Source organism: Geotrypetes seraphini, chromosome 5, assembly GCF_902459505.1.
Source record: "Geotrypetes seraphini chromosome 5, aGeoSer1.1, whole genome shotgun sequence".
NCBI classification, from domain to species: Eukaryota; Metazoa; Chordata; class Amphibia; order Gymnophiona; family Dermophiidae; genus Geotrypetes; species Geotrypetes seraphini.
Genome location: NC_047088.1, coordinates 203,390,433 through 203,407,210, shown reverse-complemented (window position 1 = coordinate 203,407,210; position 16,778 = coordinate 203,390,433). Strand labels below are relative to the sequence as shown.

The 16,778-nt window shown below is 40.3% G+C and overlaps 1 protein-coding gene across 8 annotated transcripts in view; it reads left to right on the top strand.

The window, feature by feature from the left end:
• UBR3 (ubiquitin protein ligase E3 component n-recognin 3) overlaps nt 1-16,778 on the top strand; it is a 533,613-nt gene that overhangs the window by 16,999 nt on the left and 499,836 nt on the right. For 7 of the 8 annotated variants that reach the window (XM_033944455.1, XM_033944453.1, XM_033944452.1 and 4 more), the window contains exon 3: nt 12,344-12,502. In XM_033944455.1, the coding sequence (XP_033800346.1) occupies nt 12,344-12,502 (159 nt within the window). The remainder of the gene's footprint in view (nt 1-12,343; nt 12,503-16,778) is intronic. The other variant, XM_033944451.1, reaches the window with a different exon arrangement.

The window sequence follows — 16,778 nt, the reverse complement described above, 5'->3', positions numbered from 1 at the left end:
TTACATCTTTCATGGTGGGGAAGAGTTCAAACAATTAAAATGATGATATTGCCTGTGGTTTGTTATCAAATGAGTATGATACCAATATTTTTTCAGGGGTCCTTTTACAAAAAATTAAACAATATTATTACAAAATTTGTTTGGTTTGGGAAAAGACCCAGAATTGCTTTAGTATCTTTACAAAGACCAATTATGGAGGGAGGGGTAAATTTTCCAAATTTTTATAGGTACCATCAAGCCTATATTCTAAGACAGGGTATGTATTGGATCCTCCCAGATCTCATGGAGAATGTACCAGATTGGCTATATTTAGAATGGCGGCTCCTGTTCCCATTACATTTAGATCATTTAATTAGTATAACAATGCCTAGAAGATACAAAGATAACAGAATATTATTAGATACTTGGAAAACATTAAGATATATAAATAACCTATCACCAGATCCAATTTGTAAATCACTAAATCAATCTATTTGGGTAAATTCCAGGATCAAAATTGGCGGATTTAAGATCGTCTGGAAACAATGGATAAGTGCAGGTATACGAACATTAAATGATGTCATTTCAGAAGGTTCATTGCTTAGTTTTTCACAATTGCAAAACAAATTTGGCTTAAATAAATCACAATATTTTAAATGGATGCAATTGAAGCAAGCCATTCAGGTAGGGTTCCCTGAATGGAAAAACCTTAATACTCAATATAGTTTGCAGGTTTTATGTTTCCAGGCGGATTTCTTGGGTCACCAAGCCGCAAAATGGTACAAGTTGATATATGAATTTTTAAATAAAAAAAAGAAAACTGGTCTTAGGGATATTTGGAGTATTGAGATTGGACAGACAATTTCTGCGTCTCAATGGCCACGATTTTGGTCCTGGAGATTAAGATCTACAAAGTCAGCATCTATGAGTCAAACATGGATGTTTTTATTACATAGAGTGTTATGGACCCCTACGCGCTTGCAAAAGATAGATAATACTAGATCCAATAGATGCTGGCATTGTAAAATAGAAATAGGGACTTTAGATCACTTAATTTTTTTTTGTCCCTGTGTAAATGCCTTTTGGAATCTGATTTGGCCCCAAATTAACAAATTATTAGAAAATCATGTAGGACTCTCATATGATTACAGAAAACACTTTCACCAAAAGGAAAAAATTGAAGGTATATGATAAACAAAAACACAAGCAGAGACCAGTTTATACGGAGGAAAAAGCCTCAGACAGGGGCCCACCCACCTCCACAATGGTGGAATAACGGTGTTCAGGCGATCACTTCACTGGCATAAAACCTCCTTCTATAGTGGTCATAGCAATGTGTTTAAAAATTATTGTTTTCACTTATACTTTTGCTTTCAGATTTGAATGGTAAGAGAAGATAATGACTTAACTTTCTCCTTAGGGATCGGGACACCAACGGTGGCCAGCGTTTCACTGTCAAGCTGCCTCAGGGTGTAAACAAGTCCGATCACATTTTCACTAAATTTAAAGATATGACAACACTCAAATCAGAATAACTTTGAAAAAGCCGGTCAATGTTGTAACTATATTTGTTATACTGAAACCGGCTACATACCTTTCATGTGGACGCTCGCTTACGTCTCAAATGATCCTAAGATGGCGGCACGATTGGCAAGTCAGATTAAATCATGTCGGTGTGATGACGTGTGCCTACGTCAACACCGGAAATGACAAGCCGGCATTATCCAGCTGGTAGATAATTACAAAAGAATGACACAACGTAGTTATGTTCATTCTAAGGAAAAATGATATAAGGAATTCAGAAGAATACTATATTGGTTCTTTCTTATCATCAACTATGTTTTTCTATCTGTTATTATTAAGCTCCTATGGTGACACATTGTCTAGAATATAATCATACATTTTTTGAACTGCGCTGTTGCGTGATTGATCACATTGTGGACAATTCAACTTCCAGACTTCAACGTCTGTTACGAGCTGAGCAATTTTGGATTCATACGCTTAACAGTGAGGAACCTGTTGGACTTAACATCAGATCAGACTGGAATATTGCTCTATAAGAATTTTCGATTATTAATGATTTTCTATCAGCTGTCCACATATAGAAGTAGTAAAATAAGAAATGAAAACAAAGATATAAATTAAAAATTAAAAACAAAAAGAAAATAAAAGAAAAAGAAAAATCTTCAAAATAAAGAAACACAAAAAAGATCATAAAATTAGGATAAGAGAAAAATAAAGAAATAAAGAATAATAACAGATAGAAAAACATAGTTGATGATAAGAAAGAACCAATATAGTATTCTTCTGAATTCCTTATATCATTTTTCCTTAGAATGAACATAACTACGTTGTGTCATTCTTTTGTAATTATCTACCAGCTGGATAATGCCGGCTTGTCATTTCCGGTGTTGACGTAGGCACACGTCATCACACCGACATGATTTAATCTGACTTGCCAATCGTGCCGCCATCTTAGGATCATTTGAGACGTAAGCGAGCGTCCACATGAAAGGTATGTAGCCGGTTTCAGTATAACAAATATAGTTACAACATTGACCGGCTTTTTCAAAGTTATTCTGATTTGAGTGTTGTCATATCTTTAAATTTAGTGAAAATGTGATCGGACTTGTTTACACCCTGAGGCAGCTTGACAGTGAAACGCTGGCCACCGTTGGTGTCCCGATCCCTAAGGAGAAAGTTAAGTCATTATCTTCTCTTACCATTCAAATCTGAAAGCAAAAGTATAAGTGAAAACAATAATTTTTAAACACATTGCTATGACCACTATAGAAGGAGGTTTTATGCCAGTGAAGTGATCGCCTGAACACCGTTATTCCACCATTGTGGAGGTGGGTGGGCCCCTGTCTGAGGCTTTTTCCTCCGTATAAACTGGTCTCTGCTTGTGTTTTTGTTTATCATATACCTTCAATTTTTTCCTTTTGGTGAAAGTGTTTTCTGTATTCATTGTGATATTCACCATATCCGAGTTTTTGGACTCTCATATGATACCATACTATTTGGCACTGCAATGAGAACTCAGAGTCCGATTTCAGCAAATAATAACAAGCTGCTATTAATATTGACAGGAGTCGCCATGCAACAAATCACTCAAAATTGGAAAGACTATACCAAATTAAATTATACGTTCTGGTGGAACTCTGTCTGTCACATCTACAAAATGGAAAAAGTATTAGCAATACAACATGGGAATCTTCATAATTTCAATAAAATTTGGCAACCATTGACTAATTATTCTAATGATTAGACTTCTTAGCACATTTGCAATACTTATATAGGAATGGGGTGGGTTATGCATAATTTTTGAATTTATTAATTGTAAAAATGGGGAGGGAATTATAACTTATGATTATATATAATATATAATATATACTGCTTATAAATTAAATTGTATTAATGATGGATACAATGATATATAACAAATAATTATATTACTTGTGATTCAATTGTTGTAAAAATTGGAAATTTAATAAATAAAAATTAAAAAAAAAAATAATACAGTATTTTTTAATAGACAGATAATTTCTTATTTTAGTGATGTTGGAGCTTTTGTTATTCTTTATAGTATAACTTTACAGGAGACCCTGGCAAAAAGGAATAACAGAGGAGAGAATACAGACTTAATTTCTCATATCTGATTTATTTGCTTTCAGTTTGTATTGTTTCAACTGTACTTGCCCCCCTCACCAACCTATTAAAATGTTTAATTATATTAGAGTGGAGGAGTAGCCTAATGATTAGTGCAGTGACCTGAAAACCAGTGAAATGGTTTGATTTCCTATTGCATCTCACTTAACCTTCCATTGCCCCATGTACAAATCAAGTACCTATGTATAATATGTAAACTGCTTTGATGTAAATAAACACAGAAAAGTGGTATATGAAATCCCATTCCCTTTTCCTTGTATTGTACATACAGCTTTAGCATCAACTCTGCATAACTGCTAAGATGTTTCATTTGTATTGTGGTGACATTGAGTGTCATGAATATTCTTCTATGCTTTTCATATTGTATCATGAAAATACAGAAGACCCCAGATATGGCTAAATTATGTAATAATTTAAAATCCATCATAGCCCCCTTGCCATCCTTGCAGAGCAGGATTAATTCTTCAAGGGCCCTTAGGCACACAAGTACACTGGGCCCCTCTGGGCCTGCCCCGCCCACACCCTGCACCCATTTATCTGTTTTCTTCTTTACTTTTTTATTTCCACTTATTTCTTTTTTTAAAATTCAAAACAAACAAAGATTAGCATACCAGTGCACAGTTTTTCTTCTATGCAACCCCCAAACATCTCTGAACAAATCCCCTTTTCTTCCCTTCCCACCTACTTACCCAGGACATTAACTCTGAACCCTTTCAATACGTATATAAAAGCGTTCAAATATATTGTAAGCAGTAATACTATCTGAAATATAAGTCTATATTAATAACCAAGTTTACATCGCCTAACTGCCTCACTCTACATCAGGAGTGTCAAACTCAATCACATAAGGGGCCAAAATCTGAAAAAAAGGCTAAGTCGCGGGTCAAATTTTTAATTAAGATACTTAGAGGTCCTTTTAATAAGGTACGCTAAATCATTTTGCACACGTTAAATGTGCACCTTAATAAAAGGACCCCTAAGTGACTAAGGCTTAGTCTTAGCAGACAAATAGGGTTACAACATCTCCAATCCCACACCGGCTCTGTGGTGTAAACAAAATAAATATTGTAATCACAAAACAGAAAATAAAATTATTTTTTCAACCTTTTGTTGGTCCCAGGCTTTGGTTGTCTTCTGATAACTCGCTTGCCAGGGTCTCCTGCCCATTTGTCATTTTCTTCTTTCTCCGTGCTAACCATCCATCTTCCAACTCTGTCCTCCCCTTCCCTCCCTCGGAGGTCTGGTATCTTTCCTTTTTTTCGTGTCCATTTCCGCAGCTTCGGCAATGGACCCCACCATCCCCAGATCCACCATCTGTGCTTTTCTCAACTACCCTTTCATCCAGCATCTCTCCCTCCTGCCCCACTACCCCAGGGTCCATCATCTCTCCGTTTCTCTTCCCAACTACCCTGTCCTATGCCACTTCCAGAAACTGTATGTCTCTCTCTTCCATCTTTCCTTTCACCCCCATTGGTCTGGCATCCCATCTTCTTCCATTCCCTCCTCCAATGATCTGGCATCTCTCTCCTCTCCTCTTCTTCCCTTCCTTCTCCCACACCCCCATGGTCTGGCATTTCACTCTCTTCCCCACCTTCCATCAGCATCTTCCCCCTTTCTTTCCCTCCAGCCTAAATCCATCCAGTATCCTTCCCCCTTGTTTTCCCCCTTTCCCTGTGCACCAATTCCATCAACATTAACCCCCTTTCTTTCCCTCCAGCCTAAATCCATCCAGTTACCTTCCCCCTTGTTTTCCCCCTTTCCCTGCGCACCAATTCCATCAACATTAGCTCCCTTTTCTCTTTCTCCACCACCCTTTCCACACAGCAACGGCAACGTGCTCCCCCCTACGGCAATGGACCCCACCTGGCATCGACGATGACAACAACCCCCCCCCCCCCCCGACATCCATGGAAACCAATGCAGCCAACCGCTGACATCAACAGCAACGTAACCATTTTTTCTTTTTTTCAGACGGCATACAGTACATATCCAACCTCTTCCTATCCATCGTTACCCACCCCCTCCCCAACCCTGAATACAAAACATAACTAGCATGTTTAGTAGGCTTAGACTCTTATAGCCCACTGAGAGAAGAAAGATCCCCCATCCCCCCAGTGTTATCTAGAATAGAAAACCTAATTAAATAATAATAACAGCAAAAAAAGGTAAAGTTTCCCCTATGCTCTTCAGGCTCCCTCAAGTCACATCACCTCTAAACCGACAAAGATTGAAATCATAAAGAATAGAAGACGTCACTGGGCCTTCGGTGACAAGGACTGAATATAGGGATTCCAAATCTGAAGAAACTACTGTTTTTGCTTAAAACTTTGACAGGCAGTTCACCGCTCCAGAAGTAACATCGCATGGAGGCGATTTCTCCAGGACCAGAGGGCAAGGTGTTGCTGATCCAAACTGAGAGAATCACCCATTTTCCCAAGGCCCCTAACCTCCTCATAAATTGACGCTGACCACTGCAAGACAGACAGAAAATCTCATATGTTTGTTTATTAACAACTTTATATATTGCATATATAGCCAATGAGGATCTAAGCTATATATGCAAATATATATATATAATATATATTTCAAAACAATTTTGAAAAGAACTCCATTCAAAAATGGGAAAGAAAAGAAGAGATTTTTCTTTTTAAATATATAAAATTCTATAACGATCAAAATATCAATAATAAAAGTTAACTAATTAATACAAACAAATTTTTTTTTTTTAAATTCTTTATTCATTTATAATTTACAAGTGTACAATAAATAACAAACACGTAAGATACAGCATCACTTGAAAATCAGCAATCTTTCAACAAGAAAATTTAACCCTCCCTCCTCCCATATCACTTTTCCAACAAATAGATATACCACATAAATATAATATCTTATCATTAGAATATATTGTTAATAAAAACCCACCCCCATACCACAATAATTTTTATTAAAAATAAATAGCTATATAAATACAGATTGCAGTCCCAAACTCATTTCTTCAATTTAAAAAAGCCAGTTGAAAAAAATGTGCTTTTAGATGTCTTTTAAAATTTTATATACGATTCTTCTTTTCTCTTTTCTCAATTCTATAGGCAAATTGTTCCATAGCCATGGAACAAAATAAAAAAGCCACGTGGCCTTTCAATTGATAGTGCAGTCTTGGGGTCAGCCCCTCATGGACCTGATGGCCACGAGTGTCAACGCCAAAACACCCCACTTCTTCAGTCGTCGCAGAGATGGTCAGGCTGAGGGCTTGGATGCTCTGGTTCAACCATGGCCAATGGAGGGGCTGTTTATGTGTTCCCTCTGTGGCTATTAGTGGGCAGAGTTCTCCGCATTGTTCGTCACCTGGGCCTGGTGGTTTTGGTGGCTCTGGATTGGCCCCACTGTCCGTGGTATGTGGATCTGGTGCGGCATCTGGTGTCGTATCCTCTTCTTCTGCCTCTTTCGTCCAATCTTCCCATTCAGGGTCCCATTCCCATGTTCGATCCGGGTCCTTTTTGTCTTATGGCTTGGCTCTTGAAAGGGAACCTCTAGGTAAGAAGGGGTATTCAGATAAAGTGATCTCCACCTTCGTAGGGTCCCGGAGACTTTCCACATCTTGGGCTTATGTGTGGGTTTGGCGTATCTTTGAGGACTGGTATGGGGCGCGTGGAGTGCTCTCATTTTGTGCTTCCCTGCCTAACATCTTGGAGTTCTTGCAGGATGGCCTAGACAGGGGCCTGGGTGGTCTTCTCTCCGGGTTCAGTTGGCGGCTTTGTCAGCCTTTTGTGGGTTGTTACGAGGTCAGTGGCTGACTGCCATTCCTGATGTCGTTTGCTTCTTGCGAGTGGCCAAATTGGTCAAGCCTCCTGTGCGGCTGTCTATTCCTTCTTGGGATTTGAAACTGGTCTTGTCCAGGCTGATGCGCCCCCCCCTTTTGAGCCTTTAGGCGCCTGCTTGTTGAAGGACCTTAAGGCGGTCTTCTTGGTGGCTATTACTTCTGCTAAACATGTTTCGGAGCTGAAGGCTCTCTATTGTAGGTCTCCCTTCCTGGAGTTTTCTAGGGAGCGGGTAGTGTTGAGGCCTGTTCCTTCTTTTCTGCCAAAGGTAGTTTCTCCTTTTGATGTCAATGAGGCAGTGGTCCTCCCAGTGTTGGGTAGTTGGGAGGGATCTTCTGAGCAGAAGCAGTTGTGCAAGCTAGATGTCTGTCGGGTTCTTTGCCCTTATGTGCAGAGGACCCAAGAGTTCAGCAAATCAGATCATCACTTTATCCTTGCGGGTCCTCATTAGGAGGATGGTGCTTCCAAGGCTACCATTGCGCAGTGGATCAAAGAGACTATTGCATCCGCATATCATCTTCAGAAAAAGCCTGTTCCTGAATTTCTCAAAGCTCATTCCACTTGGGGTCAGGCAGCTTCTTGGGCTGAGTCTTCGCTAATGCCTCCAGTGGATGTTTGTAAGGCTGCTGTTTGATCTTCCTTGCATTACTTTGTCAGACACTACCATGTGAAAGTTCAGGCACATCGGGATGCGGTGTTCGCTGAGTGTGTTCTGGAATCGGCCCTTCGGGGGTCCCACCCATGATGGGGACTGCTTTGGTATGTCCCACTTGTAAGATTCCTATGCTGGTCTGGAGAGTTGCTAAAGAAGGAGAAATTAGGTTCTTACTTGCTAATTTACTTTATTTTAGCCTCTCCAGACCAGCATAGGACCTTGTGGCTGTTGTTTTTGGTTTTTCTATGAGTTCTAGTATTTTTCTAGGGCTGGGGAGAATTGAAGAACAGTGGCTGTGGCTCAGCTGGCATAGCTGGCGAGCTATGGGGACATTCTCTTGTTGGGATCTCTCCTTTGCATTTTCCAACAACATTTGGGTATATTAGTCGTTACTCCTGTTCGGAGTATTGTTTATTTCTATATCAAGTTCTTAGTTCTGTTTGGCTATTTGGCAGACTGATAAGAATAGGGAAAAGCACCTATTATGTACTATTCCACAGTTTTGTTTCAGTCTCCACCTGCTGGTCATGATGAGATATATATCCACTTGTAAGATTCCTATGCCGGTCTGGAGAGGCTGAAAGAAAATAAATTAGCAGGTAAGAACCTAATTTCTCCTTACTTTAAATGAAAATAATGAAATTTTGTTTGAAAGGGTCTTAAGTAATTAGAAGATAAATTATTATTTCTCAGTGATGCAAAGAAAAACCCTAATAGTAAATAAATAAAAGAAAAAGAAAAAAATAAAGGGCTTTTTTTTTTTTTTGCCAATGACTGTATACATGAGCCAAAAGCAGCAATTTTACTGAACCAAATGCAATTGAGCAATGGTACATGAGGCTCCTGACTCTGAGGCTTTTTCCCCTTGGATTAGATTAAACTTGATACAACTCAATATAAAAGAAAAGCCTTGGTGGAATACATTGTATCATTGAGAAATCAAGAAGGAATAGTACTACTCACTAGTGGAGTTATACTTGTGATTATAGTCTCCCCTTTGGCTTACAGCTTGGCCCTTGAAAGGTATCTCCTGAAAGGGATGGGGTTTTCTTCCTAAGTTATTGCTATCCCCCTGAAAATGCAGACATCTCTGGCTTTTATCGGGTATGGAAGTTGTTAGAGACCTGGTGCTCTGGCCCAGGGCATGTCTCTTTGGTGGGTAGATATTCTACTCATTGTCGGTTTTTTTTTTTACAGGGTGGTCTGGATCTTGACCTGATGCTTAATTTACTCAGGGTCCAGGTGGTAGTGCTTGTCTCCTTTTGGAGGCAAAGTTGGTGGAGCCTGTAATGTGGCATTTATTTTTTTTTATGGGTGCTTGGGTTGATTTGACTCCCCAGTTTGGGTGATGGTGTCTCTCTGGAATCACAATTTGGCCTTGTCAGCCCTTGCCAGGCCCCCTTTTGAATTCGTTCTGTGAGCTTTTATGAAAAGTTTCACTCTTAAAGCACGCCCTCGTTTAAATTATCTGCCTCAGTAGAAAAGAAAAGATTTATAAAAAAAGTTTTTGTTTTATTTTTCAGTATAGTCCCCTGATAGCTGCAAACACTTCATCCACTTTTCCTGCAATGACTTTAACCCCCTTGAAAAGAATTATTCTGTTTGACCTTCAAACCAGGACATCGCAGCTTCCTTGATGTCTTCATTACTTGAAAACTGCTGTCCATGGAGAGATTTCTTCAAAACTTGGAACAGGGAATAATCTGAGGGAGCCAGGTCAGGACTGTAGGGTGGATGGTTCAGCTGCTAAATCCCACATTCTCGGATGGCAGCCTGTGACGTGCACCGGCGCATTGTCATGAAGAAGTAGCATGCCTACTGTGAGTTTTCCTCATCTTTTCTCTTTGATTGACTCCCACAAAGTGATCATTGTGTTGGTGTAAATCTTCTCAATTATGGTTATCTTGTGTGGCATGAACTCCAGAAGCAAAACATAGAAACATGACGGCAGATAAAGACCAAATTGCCCATCTAGTCTGCCCATCCACAGTAACCATTATCTTTCTCTCTCTGACAGATCCCACATGCCTATCCCAGGCCCTCTTGAATTCAGACACAGTCTCTGTTTCCCCCAACTCTTCCATGCATTTACCACCCTTTCCGTAAAAAGTGTCGGGCAGAGCAAATCAGGGCAGTAGCAGGCCGCGAAGCAGCGTGTTTAGAGTGCTGCGTCTCCTGCTGGAGTAAGGACGTTTGTCGGGACTGCGGGAAGAGAAGAGGAGCGGCGGCAAGGGACTAAGGGAGCCGAAGGTATGGTCGGATGGGAGGCTGAACGGGGGTTCGGGTGTGCCGGGGAGAGGAGCGAAGATGCCGCCGCCGACCTTTAGTTCTGACCGAAGTTAGTTTTTAAGTTGTAAGCCGCGGCAGCGGCTTCTCTCACGATCCCTGCCTGCGTCGGAAGCCTTCTCCGACGCAGGTGCGGCTCGTGAGAGCAGCTGCGGCGGCGGCTTAGAACTTAAAACTAACTTTGGTCAGAACATTACCTTGGGTTCCGCGATCGGGTCCTGTTTGGTCTGCCACTGCCTGGAGGAGCTGAAGAGCAGGGAGTCCCGTGTACAGATTCTCTGCCGGCCAGAAAGAGAGATTCCCTACAGCGCACGGAAAACAGAACACGCAGATGGAGTGCGCATGCGCGGCTAGCGTTTTATTATATTAGATAATCCCTAAGTAAATGGGCAAATACTAATTCTTACACACTAAGTAATTCCTTATAATAATAATTCCTGATTAGCAGCAATCTAAAATAGCTTATCACCCCAGGAACTTCACTTCCTTATCCTGTACAACAATAGAATTCTTTTATCTAACCCCAGCTGAAAATATAGATAATTTCCTTCTCCTCACCATCAGATTAGGCCTTAGCAAACTCAGGAGGATGGAAGTCGTCGTCTCTTCTCAGCGCGGAGGATATGAATTCTCTTGATCAGGAATAAAAGTCCGTTGGTCACTGGAACAGCTGTAAATTAGGTTGTCAGCAACAGTTTCCTTATGTGATATGAAAACCAGGTCTGGGTAAAAGTCCTGTTCCTTCACTCCCTGGAAGAGAGCTAATCAGAAGAGGTACTTTTCAGGTCTTAATTATTATGGAAGATGTGCAGAGAATCCAATGTTAAGATGCAAGCTTCCTCACACCTCAGCATAGAATAATCAATCAGGCACCTTCTCCTTGGTTATCGTCGGATGACCTCTCAGGACCAATCCAGAAACAGAACTTGGATCAATAGCCTTTCTGTGTAAAGTCTGGTACAGGCTGTGAAACAGAGGCACCTTCGTTAGATAAGAACAGCACAGAAGCAATGCCTCCCCCCAAGATTCACACAGGCTGAGCATGTAGGCATAGTTGAATGTCCTTGACTAGAATACAATTCTGGTACATAACCAGAATGCATCAGGCAGGCATAAACAGCAAAGATGATTTCTTCTTTCTCTTCTTGCAGACAATGGTTCATGTTGGAAATATAGTTCAGGCTTAGTGATGTAATAGAGGCCAAATCTTCAGGTGTGAAGAAAGAAACACCCCTACAGTTCTAAGGTTGTAGCTCTAACTATTGCACCACACACACTCTGATAGTAAACCGCATGTCAATTCCAAAGCCAAGCTTATATCCTCTTGATTCCCAAGCAATCATTTCTCTAGGATAAATATCAAATATATACCTTCATCTCTTGCCAAGTTCCTCTTATGTTCCTCAAAGTACATGAAAAAAAAAAATATATTGCATACTAAATCCTATATTTTTAGTAAAAGGACTGCTTGCACAAGCAGGTCTACTTTTGAGCGTGAGTTGGGTGTAAGATAGGCTTCAGTTAGGTGGATGTGACTTAGTTATCACTTAGGCGTCCTTGAGGCGTCCTAAAATAGGTGAACAAGGCTTCTATTTTTTTATGTTTAATAATGCATTACTTAAGCACAGCACATGAAAAAATATGTATATATTGCATACTAAAGCTTCTATTTTTGGGGTAAAGAGGACTCCTATTTGATAATGATAGAAAAAGATGTTTAATAATACATTACTCATGCAAAGCACATGAAATCTCATGGATTCCCTGCTATTTCCATCATCCCCATGCAACTCTCTAGTGGAAACTGCAGACTTCTTCCTACCAGAAGTGTTTTAAAAGTTGCGTTTTTAGTATCTTTGGCTAGCCTACCGAAATGACTTTAATTATTTATGTCCAATACTTCTAAAACAAGTTCTTTAATCTTTTTTTCTGTCAGCAACAGATCTACCATCAGAAAAAGATCTGCAGAAAATTCTCCAAATGTTAGAACCCCATATTTCCTTTCTAGAAGATTTGACCAAAATGGGAGGAGCAATGCGATCGGTCCTGACCCAGGCTTTAACTAATCAGCAGATCTACAAAGAGATTTGCTCTGGTGAGTGAAATGGAGTTCTTAGAAAATATATTGTATGTAGAATATGAAAGGGAACTAAATACAGATAAGTGCATAAATATAAACAAATGAGCCTCCCCCTTAAATTGACTTCTTAGCTTTTCTACTGTACTGCTGATTCAAGGTTGAGCATTGAGCAGGAAGGCACCTGCATATTCGTGGTGGTTGCACTATTGCAGGGTCTGTACTAGGCTCACTTGTGAAGCTATACGTATGCTTGGAGAACACCTGCTGCAGGTAAGTAACTTTGTTTTAACTGGAATCTTAATTAGATAACCATATATTCTGGCATTTTCATTAGATAACCATATATTTTGTTATCCCAGGTCAAGCAGGTAGCATATTCTCATAGATGGGTGACATCATCCACAGAGCCCAGTACAGACAGCGCAAAAGTGTACTGTCACTTTAACTTCTTTAGAAGTCTTACAACCACCCAACTTCACTTGCATGTGTGCCTTCCCTTCCAACACCTGCTCGTGAGCCCATCAGTTTTTAGTCTTCCATGGAGCTAAGAAGTCCATGAGTCTCTCCAAACATGCATTTTTCTTCAGGTTTTTTGGGGTTTTGTCTTTTTTTTTGCCTTCCTGTACTTTTCCTCTTTATTTTCTTAATCATTTTGTCTACCTAGTGTTTCAATTTATTTTATTTTTTGATTTTGGGGCCGTCTGGCTCTTTTCAGTCTCTTTGGAGACCGGCTGCATTGATTGAATTTTGGGTTCTGATTCACTCGAGCACTTCTATGACTGAGTCCTTCGACCTCGCTGCGGCTATTTTTCCATCAATGTCCAAACCTTCCAGTGGGTTTAAAAAGTGTTATCGGTGCAACAGGGCCATCTCTATCACTGATCTGCATAATTGGTGCCTTCAGTGTCTTAGTCCTGAATATCGGGTTGACGCTTGTCTCTGCTGTACCTCTAAAAAAAAAAAAAAAAAGTGTTCATTAAAGGCTTGAATTAGCAGGAGAAACTTTTCAGGTCTACTCCCATCAACAATGTCTTTTCATCATCAAAGTCTAAAGATCATTCTCCAGAGGCATCTGCATTGAAGTTGGCACCGGCATCTTGCTTGGTGTCTGCTTCAATGGAACCATTGACTTCACCTAAAAATGCTTAAGAAGCGAGCACATGCTTCTCTCTTGGCTCATACATTGGCATCTTCTCAAGCATCGAGTAAGTAGATGCACGCCAAAAGCTTACACAAGAAGTCAAGGTAAAAGCTTACACAAGAAGTCAAGGTCTACTTCACTTTAGTTAGTGTCTCCTCAGAGGCGTGTCTCCTCATCTAGGTCACCAACACCTCAATGCACTGCAGTATCTATTGCATCATCTTTTCAGGAGCAACTCTGAGAGTTTCTTTAAAGAGAGTTGGCACTTATGTTGCAGTCACAACCAGCCCCTTGTATTTACCTCGGCTCCATCAGTATCATCCCAGCCTGAGCAGTGCCTCACCAAGGACTCCAGTACCGAACCTATCATCCATCATAACCATCACAGTTCTTCATTTGCTTGACTTCTTTGAAGGTGTGAATAAACATGTAGATAAAGGTGAGCTGGTTGATATAGTGTATCTAGATTTTCAGAAAGCTTTTGATAAAGTTCTTCACGAGAGGCTCCTGAGAAAATTAAAGTGTCATGGTATAGGTAGCAAAGTTCAGTTGTGGATTAGGAATTGGTTTTTGGATAGAAAACAGAGGGTAGGGTTAAATGATCATTTTTCTCAATGGAGGAAAGTAAACAGTGGAGTTCCACAGGGGACTGTACTGGGACCGGTGCTATTTAACTTATTTATAAATGATTTGGAAATTAGGATGACGAGTGAAGTTATTAAATTTGCAGATGCCACTAAACTGTTCAAAGTTATTAAAACGCATGCAGATTGTGAAAAATTGCAGGCAGACCTTAGGAAATTGGAAGACTGGGCGTCCAAGTGGCAGATGAAATTTAATGTGGACAAATGCAAAATGATGCACACTGGGAAGAATAACCTGAATCACAGTTACCGGATGCTAGGGTCCACTTTGGGGGTTAGCGCCCAAGAAAAGGATATGGGTATCGTAGACAATGCGATGAAACCTTTTGCCCAATGTGTGGTGGCGGTCAAAAAAGTAAACAGGATGCTGGGAATTATTAAAAAAGGGATGGTTAACAAGACTAAGAATCTCATAATGCCCCTGTATCGCTCCATGGTGCGACCTCATTTGGAGTATTGCATTCAATTCTGGTCTCCTTATCTCAAAGATAAAGTGGTGCTAAAAAAGGTTCAAAGAGAGCAACCAAGATGGTAAAGGGGATGGAACTCCTCTTGTATGAGGAAAGACTAAAACGGTTAGGGCTCTTCAGCTGAGGGGAGATATGATTGAAGTCTACAAAATCCTGAGTAATGTAGAATGGGTACAAGTGGATCGAATTTTTTTTCACTCTGTTACAAATTACAAAGACTAGGGGGCACTCAATTAAGTTACAGGGAAATACTTTTAAAACCAATTGGAGGAAATTTTTTTCCACTCGGAGAATAGTTAAACTCTGAAACGCGTTGCCAGAGGATGTGGGGAAGAGCGGATAGCATTGCTGGTTTTAAGAAAGGTTTGGACAAGTTCCTGGAGGAAAACTCCATAATCTGTTATTGAGAGAGACACGGGGAAAGCCACTGCTTGCCCTGAATTGGTAGCATGGAATATTGCTACACCTTGGGTTTTGACCATGTACCTAGTGACCTGGATTGGCCACCATGAGAATGGACTACTGGAATTGATGGACCATTGGTCTGACCCAGTAAGGCTGTTCTTATGTTCATCGCGCTCCACATTGGATCGGTACCAAGACACCAATTGGAGATCTTATAGGCACCGCAGTCATAGGTCTTTGTATAGATACCAATCTAAATCAAGAGACCACTGCTCTAAACTTGCCTTGTCTCATAAAAGAACCGACTATGATTTCAGATCTCTCGGATCCTACATACTCTGATCTAGAACTCTCTGCACCAGAATCCTATGATATTACCCCTGATTCTTCTCCTTCACCTTCTAGACAGAGGTCTCCATCACAGAGTTTGTTGTTTACCAGATTCATACAATAAATGGGGCATGTCCTACATGTGAAAATCCTGAACAGATATGTAGTTCTTCTCAACAAAAACAAAGTGATTGTGACAAAACACACACTCCTCTTAATATTTCATTTATTTTATTATTTTTGAAACAGGAGGTCCTCAGTGTGATTGCATAGTCAGGTGAGCACAGTAGCATTCAATACTTAACTCATGCACAGGCTATACAGCCCATTGCAGCACACCATCCTTGGACCCTCCCTTGTGCTGAAAACAAATTGTGCAAAAGTCAATATAACTATCTAAAGTTAAGAGTAGAAAGAGTCATGTAAATTTCACAACCACAAACATTTTTTTAGTGCATCAGCGGCATAAGAATGAATTTTAGCACACTTTTATTTTTGCTGGCCCACCAGGGCTTGAGCTGCTGTATTTTACCAGCATTTGGTCTCTTTATTTCATGGCTGGAGCTAGCACCAGTTCTACTGAGCTCTGTTCTGGGAAAACCCCTTCATCAGGAACTTAGAGAGTTTAGTCACCAAAAAATAAGAAAAATAGCAGTTTCATGACAAGGTCACAAACGCTCAATATTGCACCGCTTGAAGACACAGGCTAAAGAACCGCCATTTTTATTCAAATGTCCATCATGATGTCATCAAATAACTTTATTAGTGCTACAAAGGAATAGGAAATCCAAAATCAAATAGTATATCCAAAATCAAGTAATAGTATTCCACTCAATGCCTTCATTTATTCTTGTAGGAGCTACTGAATTTAATTAAAAAATCCAGTACTGCTCTCTTAGCTGTATATATTGTATATAACACTGAAAACTACCTTCGGCAGAAAGGAAGGGATGGTGCGTAGAGAAACTCCAATGTCTGAGATTTTCAGGAAAGGCTCTCTACCCGAGAGAGCCTGAAGCTCCGAGACTCATCTTGCTGATGTCACAGCTACTAGAAAAACAGCCTTTATCTTTAAATCCAGTACAGACGGTTGTTCCAGTGGCTTGAACAGAGCTTTGGTAGGACCCTGCAGAACTACATTAAGATCCCAGGAAGGGAACGGAGGCTTGACTGGTGGTCTGGTGCAGAAAGCACCCTTCAGAAATCTGTTTTTTGTCTGAATGAGACACCAGAGTAGATCTGCGGTCTCGCGACCTGAACCAGGAGCCCTGTGACTTGAACCCAAAGGGAAGCCACAGTAA